Source organism: Tachyglossus aculeatus, chromosome 17 (assembly GCF_015852505.1).
Source record: "Tachyglossus aculeatus isolate mTacAcu1 chromosome 17, mTacAcu1.pri, whole genome shotgun sequence".
NCBI classification, from domain to species: Eukaryota; Metazoa; Chordata; class Mammalia; order Monotremata; family Tachyglossidae; genus Tachyglossus; species Tachyglossus aculeatus.
Genome location: NC_052082.1, coordinates 9,242,879 through 9,255,301, shown reverse-complemented (window position 1 = coordinate 9,255,301; position 12,423 = coordinate 9,242,879). Strand labels below are relative to the sequence as shown.

Sequence of the window (12,423 nt, the reverse complement as noted above, 5' to 3'; positions counted from 1 at the left end):
TTTTCAGTCGTATTTATTGAGCGCTTACTGTGTGCGGAACACTGTACTAAGTGCTTGGAAAGTACAAATTGGCAACAGATAGAGGTGGTCCCTACCCAACAGTGGGCTCATGGTCTAGAAGGGGGAGACAGAGAACAAAACAAAACATATTAACAAAATAAAATAAATAGAATAAATATGTACAACTAAAATAGAGTAATAAAATAAAACAAAATAAATAGAATAGTAAATATGTACAAGTAAAATAAATTGAGTGATAAATCTGTACAAACGTATATAGAGGTGCTGTGGGGAGGGGAAGGAGGTAGGGCAGGGGAATGGGGAGGAGGAGCGGAAAAAGTTGATCTGTAAATGAGTGCCACTTAGTGAGGAGAAGCCACTTCATTGCCTTTCTCAGACCGATGTCAATTAGAGATGGAGCAGTGGTATCTCATCAAAATTGAGGCGCATTAATCATGTGTGTGTGTGTGTTTGTATGACAGGGGGAGGGTGGTTTAAATATACAGCGTGGCTCAGTGGAAAGAGCATGGGCTTTGGAGTCAGAAGTCATGGGTTCAAACCCCGGCTCTGCCAATTGTCAGCTGTGTGACTTGGGGCTAGTTACTTCACTTCTCTGTGCCTCAGTTACCTCAACTGTGAAATGGGGATTAAGACTGTGAGCCCCCCGTGGGACAACCTGATCACATTGTAACCTCCCCAGAGCTTAGAACAGTGCTTTGCACATAGTAAGTGCTTAATAATTGCCATCATTATTATTATTATTATTATTATTATTATTGCTGATGAGGAAATCCACTTAGTTATGGTACGGGATATTCATTATCATTATCAAGAATGCAAATCACCTAGGAACCTAACTTTGGGGGCCTAGTGCTTGCTTGAGGATGTCATCCCCCCTATATCCATCCCCCAGGCTGCTGTACCCCCGATCTGATGGAGGGAGGTGCAGAAACCAGCTCCACAATTCTTACTCAGTGCTTAGAACAGTACTTTGCACATAGTAAGCGCTTAATAAATGCCATTATTATTATTATTATTACTCTTTCATCAAGGCAAAAGGAACGGTTGAAAAACATGCTGCCAGGGTGTCGTGCCGTGAGCTGTTTTCAGAGACATTCCTTTGAAATTGCTTGTAAATTGGAATGGACAAATGGAAGAAGAGCCCAATTGCATCTGGTGTTGAGGAAATTTGGCACATTTTTGTGGGTGAATTTGCCGGCAAAGTACAGCAGGCAGTCGATAAGAGCTTTTGCTTTTTTGCTCCTATAATGATAAGGCCTCTTTGGAATATAATAATAATAATGATGCCATTTATTAAGCGCTTACTATGTGCAAAGCACTGTTCTAAGCGCCGGGAAGGTTACAGGGTGATCAGGTTGTCCCAGGGGGGGCTCACAGTCTTAATCCCCATTTTACAGATGAGGGAACTGAGGCCCAGAGAAGTGAAGTGACTTGCCCAAGGTCACCCAGCTGACAGCTGGCGGAGCCGGAATTGGAACCCATGACCTCTGACTCCAAAGCCCGGGCTCTTTCCACGGAGCCACGCTGCTTCTCTATGTGAAGTGTACTTCATTCTTACATCCAGTACCCACTGTGACCTGTGATAGGCGATGAACGCTAGGGAAGTTCTGGATCAATCAGTCGGATTGATCGTTTCCAAATCCTGAGGCTCAGGTGGGCTTTCTCCCCATCACCCAGAGCAGCTGTGGCAGCGGCGCAGATTTTTTTCCACAAAACGTGCAGCAGAGTGGACAGTTGAAGCCAAAAGCTCCATCATTTCCAAGACCCTCCTGCTCCCAATCCCATTTCCTGACCAGTTCTGGCTCCGTTCAGTTCAGCGAAGACACCCGACAGGGTGTATTTCTTCCTTCCCTTCCCTTCCCTTCCCTTCCCTTCCCTTCCCTTCCCTTCCCTTCCCTTCCCTTCCCTTCCCTTCCCTTCCCTTCCCTTCCCTTCCCTTCCCTTCCCTTCCCTTCCCTTCCCTTCCCTTCCCTTCCCTTCCCTTCCCTTCCCTTCCCTTCCCTTCCCTTCCCTTCCCTTCCCTTCCCTTCCCTTCCCTTCCCTTCCCTTCCCTTCCCTTCCCTTCCCTTCCCTTCCCTTCCCTTCCCTTCCCTTCCCTTCCCTTCCCTTCCCTTCCCTTCCCTTCCCTTCCCTTCCCTTCCCTTCCCTTCCCTTCCCTTCCCTTCCCTTCCCTTCCCTTCCCTTCCCTTCCTTCCCTTCCCTTCCCTTCCCTTCCCGTCCCTTCCCTTCCCTTCCCTTCCCTTCCCTTCCCTTCCCTTCCCTTCCCTTCCCTTCCCTTCCCTTCCCTTCCCTTCCCTTCCCTTCCCTTCCCTTCCCTTCCCTTCCCTTCCCTTCCCTTCCCTTCCCTTCCCTTCCCTTCCCTTCCCTTCCCTTCCCTTCCCTTCCCTTCCCTTCCCTTCCCTTCCCTTCCCTTCCCTTCCCTTCCCTTCCCTTCCCTTCCCTTCCCTTCCCTTCCCTTCCCTTCCCTTCCCTTCCCTTCCCTTCCCTTCCCTTCCCTTCCCTTCCCTTCCCTTCCCTTCCCTTCCCTTCCCTTCCCTTCCCTTCCCTTCCCTTCCCTTCCCTTCCCTTCCCTTCCCTTCCCTTCCCTTCCCTGCCCTTCCCTTCCCTTCCCTTCCCTTCCCTTCCCTTCCCTTCCCTTCTCTTCCCTTCCCTTCCCTTCCCTTCCCTTCCCTTCCCTTCCCTTCCCTTCCCTTCCCTTCCCTTCCCTTCCCTTCCCTTCCCTTCCCTCCCCTTCCCTTCCCTTCCCTTCCCTTCCCTTCCCTTCCCTTCCCTTCCCTTCCCTTCCCTTCCCCTTCCCTTCCCTTCCCTTCCCTTCCCTTCCCTTCCCTTCCCTTCCCTTCCCTTCCCTTCCCTTCCCTTCCCTTCCCTTCCCTTCCCTTCCCTTCCCTTCCCTTCCCTTCCCTTCCCTTCCCTTCCCTTCCCTTCCCTTCCCTTCCCTTCCCTTCCCTTCCCTTCCCTTCCCTTCCCTTCCCTTCCCTTCCCTTCCCTTCCCTTCCCTTCCCTTCCCTTCCCCCTTCCTTCCTTCTTCATTCATTCATTTTGCTTGTGCATATCTATTCTATTTATTTTATTTTGTTAGTATGTTTGGTTTTGTTCTCTGTCTCCCCCTTTTAGACTGTGAGCCCACTGTTGGGTAGGGACTGTCTCTATATGTTGCCAATTTGTACTTCCCAAGCGCTTAGTACAGTGCTCTGCACACAGTAAGCGCTCAATAAATACGATTGATGATGTGATCTTGGAGAGTAGCCTTAGTTCCACCCCACTTCGTCATTCTGTCTCAGTCACTGCCATCTCGCAGCTGCTTTAGGCTAGCCTCTGAATCTCCGAGTTCCCGATTTAACTTTGATTCACTGGTGTTTTTTGTTTTTTTTTTTTTTCCATTCATTTTCTCCCTCCCACTGATGATTTTCTCTGGAAACATTAGTATTCCAAGCCTTTAGAAATCCATTTTTGCAACGTACAGTATTTCTGGCCAGGCAAGTGCCAGCGTAACTCTGGACATTCGCAGGAAAGCAGTTCTGCTTCAACAGTGTAAGGGCTCAGAGTTGGGGCCTGGGGTGTGGTACTCGTGAACTGCTCCTCCTCATAACCAGGAGTAGTCATAATAATAATAATAATAATAATAATGATATTATTCACTTCTGGATCCCAGTTCCTTCCTCTGTCAAAATGGGGATTGAGACTGGGTGCCCCAAGAGGGATAGGGACTGTGTCCAGCCCTATTTGCTTGCATCCACCCCAGTGTCCGGCACATAGTACGCACTAAACAAATACCATAATAATAATAATGACATTTATTAAGCGCTTACTATGTGCAAAGCACTGTTCTAAGCGCTGGGGAGGCTACAAGGTGATCAGGTTGTCCCACGGGGGGCTCAATCAATCAATCAATTGTATTTATTGAGTGCTTACTGTGTGCAGAGCACTGTACTAAGCGCTTGGGAAGTACAAGCTGGCAACATCTAGAGACAGTCCCTACACAACAGTGGGCTCACAGTCTAGAAGGGGGAGACAGAGAACAAAAGCAAGCATACTAACAAAATAAAATAGAATAGATAGGTACAAGTAAAATAAATAGAGTAATAAATCGGTACAAACATATATACGTATATACAGGTGCTGTGGGGAAGGGAAGGAGGTAAGATGCGGGGGATGGAGAGGGGAACGAGGGGGAGAGGAAGGAAGGGGCTCAGTCTGGGAAGGCCTCCTGGAGGAGATGAGCTCTCAGTAGGGCTCACAGTCTTCATCCCCATTTGACAGATGAGGGAACGGAGGCCCAGAGAAGTGAAGCGACCTGCCCAAAGTCCCACAGCTGACAATTGGCAGAGCCGGGATTTGAACCCGTGACCTCTGACTCCAAAGCCCGGGCTCTTTCCACTGAGCCACGCTGCTTCGGCTGTACTTGCAGTTTCTCGTGACTACTCTCTTCGTGTAAATCTTTTTCATCTCTGTCCCTCCTGCTAGTGAGCTTGTAGGCCAGGCACGTTTGATTTCTGGAATTTTATACATGCCACATGCTTAGCCCCAAATGGGTGCTGACTCTAAAGCTAATGCTTTTCTGGAGTTTTATACATTCCACATGCTTAGGCCCAAACGGTTGCTAACTCTAAAGCTAATACAACTGCAGACAAAGTGCGAATTCAGAGCCCACTGCCTTGCTTTATAGGAGAACGAGGTTTACTACTGTTTTGGAAAACCCTTCAAGGAGAGGGCCCCCCACCCTGTGAGTGGGATAAAAACCCAGCATCTACCATTATGGAGCGGTTTAATCCTGTTCTGGTGGGGAAGTAAACCCACTAAAATTGGGGAACCTAAAGCATGGAGGGCAGAGGGCCTGTTTCAGTCATTCAGTCGTATATATTGAGCGCTTACTGTGTGCAGAGCACTGTACTAAGAGCTTGGGAAGTACATGTTGACAACATATAGAGACGGTCCCTACCCGACAGCGGGCTCACAGTCTAGAAGGGGGAGACAGACAACAAAACATATTAACCAGATAAAATAAATAGAATAAAATATGCACAAATAAAATAGAGTAATAAATCTGTCCAAACATATATCCAGGTGCTGTGGGGAGGGGAAGGAGGTATTTCAATTGTATTTATTAAGCGCTTACTGTGTGCAGAGCACTGTACTAAGAGCTTGGGAAGTACAAGTTGGCAACATCTAGAGACGGTCCCTACCCAACAGCGGGCTCACAGTCTAGAAGGGGGAGACAGACAACAAAACAAAACATATTAACCAAAGAAAATAAATAGAATAAAATATGCACAAGTAAAATAGAGTAATAAATCCGTACAAACATATATCCAGGTGCTGTGGGGAGGGGAAGGAGGTATTTCAATTGTATTTATTAAGCGCTTACTGTGTGCAGAGCACTGTACTAAGAGCTTGGGAAGTACAAGTTGGCAACATCTAGAGACGGTCCCTACCCAACAGCGGGCTCACAGTCTAGAAGGGGGAGATAGACAACAAAACAAAACAGATTAACAAAATAAAATAAACAGATTAAATATGTACAAATAAAATAGAGTAATAAATCCGTACAAACATATATCCAGGTGCTGTGGGGAGGGTGAGGAGGGGGGGGAGGAAGGAGGGGGCTCAGTCGGGGAAGGCCTCGTGCGTTTAACAGACACAGTGAAACAAAGCCTCAGACAATGCTGTGGAATAGCTGGGAGTCCGTTCCCGACGATAGGCCAGCGTGACATATTGCTCTTGAGAAAGGAAAGGATCTCTTTGAGCTAAAGCTGCACGAGGAAAGAGAAACAAGGAGGCGCAAAAAACAGAAACAAACGAGAAAAACCCCAGTGCCAATTGCTGCCCCAGACTGAGCCCCCTTTTTCCTCTCCTCCTCTCCACCCCCCCCAGCCCTACCACCTTCCCCTCCCCACAGCACCTGTATATATATTTGTACGGATTTATTGCTCTATTTGGCCTGTACATATTTACTATTTATTTCGTTAATGATGTGCATATAGCTTTAATTCTATTTGTTCTGACGATTTTGACACCTGTCTACATATTTTGTTTTGTTATCTGGATCCTCCTCCTAGACTGTGAGCCCGTTGTTGGGTAGGGACCGTCTTTAGATGCTGCCGAATTGTACGTCCCAAGCACTTAGTACAGTGCTCTGCACACAGTAAGCGCTCAATAAATACGATTGAATGAATGGTGTCAAACAACCTAAGGGATAACTTTTTTTATGTACTCGGTGGGGTCCGGAGTGTGGGTCTTCTACCCCTTCCCCTCCTTTTTAATTTTTTTTTTAATCCTATTTGTTATACAAGCTGGATTTTTTTTTTACGGTACATTTTAGGCGATTACCATAGTGCCAGGCACTGTATGAAGCACTGTGGTTGATACAACTTAATCAGGTTGGGCACCATCCGTGTCCTTCTAGACTGTGAGCCCACTGTTGGGTAGGGACTGTCTCTATATGTTGCCAACTTGTACTTCCCAAGCACTTAGTACAGTGCTCTGCACACAGTAAGCGCTCAATAAATGTGATTGATTGATTCTAGACTGTGAGCCCACTGTGGGCAGGGATTGTCTGTGCTCGTTGCTGGATTGTACTTTGCAAGTGCTTAGTACAGTGCTCTGCACACAGTAAGTGCTCAATAAATACAGTTTAATGAATGGCCCACATGGGGCTCACAGTCTTAATGCCCATCTTACAGATGAGGTAACTGAGGCAGAGAGAAGTTAAGCGATTTGCCCCAGGTCACACAGCAGACGTGTACGTGGCGGGGCCTGGGTTAGAACTCGGGTCCTTCCAACTCCCAGGTCCATGGTCTACCCACTAATCCACGTCGGAGTCGGAGAAGCAGCGTGGCTCAGTGGAAAGAGCCCTGCTTGGGAGTCAGAGGTCATGGGTTTGAATCCCGGCTCCGCCACTTGTCAACTGGGTGACTTTGGCCAAGTCACTTCACTTCTCTGGGCCTCAGTTCCCTCACCTGGAAAATGGGGATTAAAACTGTGAGCCCCTCGAACCTGATCACCTTGTAACCTCCCCAGCGCTTACAGTGCTTTGCACATAGTAAGCGCTTAATAAATGCCATTATTATTATTATTATTCTCTGGGCCTCAGTTACCTCATCTGGAAAATGGGGATTAAAACTGTGAGCCCCACGTGGACAACCTCATCCCTCCCAGTGCTTAGAACTGTGCTTTGCACATAGCAAACGTTTAACAAATGCCATAATAATAATAATATATAATATATAATATATAATAATTATGTTATAACATATTATATTGTATATTATTATATTATATGCTGTTATATATCATAATATATAATAATTATATTATTATAATATATAGTAATGTATTATAATAATATAATATATAATAATATAATATTATTATTATTATTATTCCACCCTGCTTCTCTGGCATCGGCCTTTTAAGCCCCCATTCAGATGCAGTGTCTGCAACTACTAAAATCACGTGAAGAAGTCTGTACAGACGATTGATATTAAGCCCCTAATACCTTTTTGTTCCTTACTTGATGTTGTAAGAAAGCTTTAGTCGGGGATAACAAAAACAGGCTTTCGGGAATCTTCTTTGAGAGCGGGTGGGGAGGGAGGATTGGAGGTTGGGACAAGGCTAGGAGCCCCAGGTGGGACAACCTCATCACCTTGCATCTACCCCAGCGCTTAGAACAGTGCTTGGTACATAGTAGAAATACCATCATTATTATTATTACAAGACAAAAACAAATGGATCTTCTTTAGTATCTGTTTCTTCTTAAGGCTGTACATTACGATAAGTTCTGCGAGCAGAGAGTTCACCAGGTTGTTGTTTGGAAGACCGTGTGTAGCTTCTCGTTATGAAAAGAAATACAGCGTAACGGCGATTACTACACATTAAGAGTCGTGCGTCAATCCTTCCCAGATGGTAGATCCTGAGGAGGCCCTGAGGTCATTTGGCCCGGCTCCAGTGGGCCGTGGTGACCCGCAATCAATCAATCAATCGTATTTATTGAGCGCTTACTATGTGCAGAGCACTGTACTAAGCGCTTGGGAAGTACAAATTGGCAACACATAGAGACAGTCCCTACCCAACAGTGGGCTCACAGTCTAAAAGGGGGACATTAGCATTCATCACGTCAAATTGACACAGTTAGTATAAATGATTTGACGAATCTGACGTAGACTTTGTAAGGAAACACTGCTGCTGTCGATTGACTCTCCACCGTTCCAGGCTACAAATCAATCTAAATTCTAAAATCTAAATTCAGTAAATTCTATTGACTCTCCACCGTTCCAGGCCACAAATCAATCTAAATTCTAAAATCTAAATTCAGTAAATTCTATTTACTGTGTGCCCCAATCAATTTGATTTATTTTACTTGTACATATCTACTCTATTTTATTTTGTTAGTATGTTTGGTTTTGTTGTCTGTCTCCCCCTTTTAGACTGTGAGCCCACTGTTGGGTAGGGACTGTCTCTATATGTTGCCAACTTGGACTTCCCAAGCACTTAGTCCAATGCTCCGCACACAGTAAGTGCTCAATAAATACGATTGATTGATTGATTGATTGATTGAAATCCCAAAGCATTTTCTCAGCATTTATCAGAGTGACAGTGTACTCGTTCATTGTAGCATGCGCCTGGAATATACGTAACGCGTAGTGTCGGATCGATATGCCACAGGAAAGTTACCATGACATTGAGAAAAGCCGTCCAAACAGTCTGACCACCCCGTCTCGGGACATTTTTCCGTACCGATGGACGTACAGGTCTTGGAGCCAATGTCGACGCTTCTTTTGCAGGGCCACGTGAAAGTAGTACGTTATTTAGTGAAAGAAGTCAATCAGTTTCCCTCGGATTCAGAATGTATGAGATACATAGCGACCATCACTGACAAGGTAAGTCTCTTTGCGAAAGCATCCGAAAGCAGGGTGGTTGCGGGGGGCGTTCTGGATCCTGAATATTTTTAAAAGCATCAGCAGCACATTTGCTCATGACTTCATCCTTTCCCCATTCCTCCTCCCCACTGTGCCGGCCTGCTTGGTATCGATTGCCGTGTATTTCTTGCAGATGCTAATTGACAGTATTGCTACCGTAAGCGATGAGAAGACATGGAGTTATCTTGGAAACTAAAAACCGGTGTGTTTTGTCATTGTAGGAGATGCTAAAGAAGTGCCATCTTTGTATGGAGTCAATAGTACAAGCCAAAGATAGACAGGCTGCTGAAGCAAATAAAAATGCAAGCATTCTACTAGAGGAGTTAGATTTGGAGAAGGTAAGACTCTTCCCTCAGTGAACAAATGCCTTTTCTCCGCTGTCCTAATTGAATTTATTTGTGTGGCTGGTCGTCAACCTGTCCAGATTTGATGTGGACCGGATAGGGTGAATCAGGGGGTCCCAAGTACCCCGGAAATATGTCACGAAAGGGAACCGAGTGTTGTAGCCAGTGGGCAAGCCCAGCGTCCAACTCCGACCCCCCAAGTCCCGGGGCAGCCCCAACTGCCTCGGTGGTCAACTAGAGGAGTTTTGTTTTTTTTATATAATGGCATTTATTAAGCGCTTACTATGTGCAAAGCACTGTTCCAAGCGCTGGGGAGTTTACAAGGTGATCAGGTTGTCCCACGTGGGGCTCACAGTCTTAATCCCCATTTTACAGATGAGGGAATTGAGGCACAGAGAAGTGAAATGACTTGCCCAAAGTCACAAGCTGACAAGTGGCGGAGCCGGATTTGAACCCATGACCTCTGACTCCAAAGCCTGGGCTCTTTCCACTGAGCCACGCTGCTTCCCCAAGTTAGGTTCGGGTCTACAGCTAATGACCCTGACGTCTACAATTCCTTTCTTGCTTGGTCTAACTTCATGTGGTGATAGTAGTAATAATGATAATTATCGTCATCGTAGTAATGATGGTTCTTGTTCATTCATTCATGCTTTCATTCAATAGTATTGAGCGCTTACTGTGTGCAGAGCACTGTACTAAGCGCTTGGGAAGTACAAGTTGGCAACATAAAGAGACGGTCCTTACCCAACAACGGGCTCACAGTCTAGAATGGGGAGACAGACAACAAAACAAAACATGTGGACAGGTGTCATCAGAATAAATAGAATTAAAGCTAAATGCACAGTATTAACAAAATAAATAGAATAGTGAATATGTACAAGTAAAATAAATAGAGTAATAAATCTGTACAAATATATATACAGGTGCTGTGGGGAGGGGAAGGAGGTAGGGCGGGTGAGCCCGCTGTTGGGTAGGGACCGTCTCTATATGTTGCCAACTTGTACTTCCCAAGCGCTTAGTACAGTGCTCTGCACACAGTAAGTGCTGAATAAATACGATTGAATGAATGAATGAATGGGGAGGAGGAGAGGAAAAGGGGGGCTCAGCCTGGGAAGGCTTCTTGGAGGAGGTGAGCTCTCAGTAGGGAGAGCTGCTATACTAAGCACTTACTATGGGCAAAGCACTGTTCTAAGCGCTGAGGTAGATACAAATTGATCAGGTTGGACACCGTCCCCGTCCCACGTAGGGCTCACACTCTTAATCCCCGTTTCTCGGATGAGATAACTGAGGCACAAAGAAGCGAAGTGACTCACCCACGGTCACACAGCCGGCGTGGCAAAGCCGGGAAGAGGACCCAGATCCTTCTGACTCTCAGGCCCGTGGTCTTTCCACCAAGCGCTGCTTCGCATGTACTGTTTGGGTGATCGGTGAAATTCAACACTACGTTGCTGCTTTCTCCCTTAGAGGCCTTTAAAAGAAGGATTGATGTCTATTCATTGTTTTTTTTCCCCCCTACGCGGAATATTGCCCGTGCTCCTGTCGGGTGATGGATTGGAGACTTACCCTCGGGCCCTTCCAGTCTTTACGTTCTGGGATTCTGCCCCCCATACGTATTAACCTGAACTTTGAAGGGCTAAAGATGGGGACCGTCCATTTCAGCTCATCCAAAAGGGCTTTTCTGGACGTCTCCCCCAAAGCCGCATTTATAATAATAATAATAATAATATTGGTATTTGTTAAGCAAGCACTGTTCTAAGCGCTGGAGTAGATACAAGGTAATCAGGTTGTCCGACGTGGGGCTCACAGTCTTCATCCCCATTTTACAGATGAGGGAACTGAGGCCCAGAGAAGTGAAGTGACTTCCCAAGGTCACACAGCTGACAAGTGGCAGAGCTGGGATTTGAACCCACGACCTCCGACTCCAAAGCCCGGGCTCTTTCCAAAGTTTATCACACTTTGAACTTGTCAGGCCTCGAGAGGGGCTGCAAACTTCTCACCTCGTCCACACGCCCAGTGTGAGCCTGCTTGGATAGGAAGCAGATCCATGGAGAATGGGAAGGGAAAGCTAATCCGCAGGTCCCGGGGGGGTCTTCACCGAGAGGGACAGTTGTAGAAGAGCATCCTGTTCTTTTGATAATAATAATAATAATAATAATAATGGCATTTATTAAGTGCTTACTATGTGCAAAGCACTGTTCTAAGCGCTGGATGCCACAGTTGGCTCCCTGAAGGTTTATTAAAACAATTTTCCCGAAGTGAAAGTCTCGATCCTGTGGCCTGCTTGCCAATGCGTGTCTAGTCAAGTGTGTTTCCTTTTGTCTCCCGGAATCACCAGCTAAGGGAAGAGAGCAGGAGACTGGCTCTGGCTGCTAAACGAGAGAAAAGGAAGGAGAAGAGAAGAAAGAAAAAGGAAGAGCAGAGGAGGAAACTTGAAGAAATCGAAGCAAAGAATAAAGAGAACTTTGAACTACAAGCTGCTCAGGAGAAGGAGAAGCTAAAAGTTGAAGGTCTGCCTACTTTTTTGAACTTGTACTAATTTAAGGCTTTATGTGGCAACCATTTCCTTCAAAACTCTCCTTGCTTTTAATTGTGTGGATTTCCCTCTGCCTGTTTTTCACTAAACATAATAATAATAATAATAATGATGGCATTTATTAAGCGCTTACTATGTGCAAAGCACTGTTCTAAGCGCTGGGGAGGTTACAAGGTGATCAGGTTGTCCCATGGGGGGCTCACAGTCTCAATCCCCATTTTACAGGTGAGGTAACTGAGGCACAGAGAAGTTAAGTGACTTTCCCAAAGTCACACAGCTGACAATTGGCGGAGCCGGGGTTTGAACCCATGACCTCTGACTCCAAAGCCCACGCTCTTCTCCACTGAGCCACGCTGCTTCTCTAAACATCCTGTGAAACCTTTCAGTTCTGTAGTATCAGTCACCATTTTCCCACCGGTCTCAAATATAGTAAATCTGAAAAGCGGACGGGGGTGTGTGTAAGCCCACATGAAAAACATCGATTGTAATTCCTTGAATTAGGTGATTTTTTCCAAATTCCCCCCTCTAGGAGCATGTTGCAACGTCTTTAGCTTTGATTTTAAAAGCGTATTCAAGTCTGTTGCAGAGATACTTTCAATTCTCAGATTTA

The 12,423-nt window shown here is 46.0% G+C and overlaps 1 protein-coding gene across 1 annotated transcript in view; it reads left to right on the top strand.

Annotated features, from left to right (window-relative positions):
- The window catches only part of ANKRD17 (ankyrin repeat domain 17), a 119,591-nt gene that overhangs the window by 80,913 nt on the left and 26,255 nt on the right, over positions 1 to 12,423 (top strand). The window contains 3 exon segments of the mRNA XM_038759530.1: positions 8,802 to 8,897; positions 9,158 to 9,274; positions 11,616 to 11,787. Of these exon segments, the coding sequence (XP_038615458.1) occupies positions 8,802 to 8,897; positions 9,158 to 9,274; positions 11,616 to 11,787 (385 nt within the window).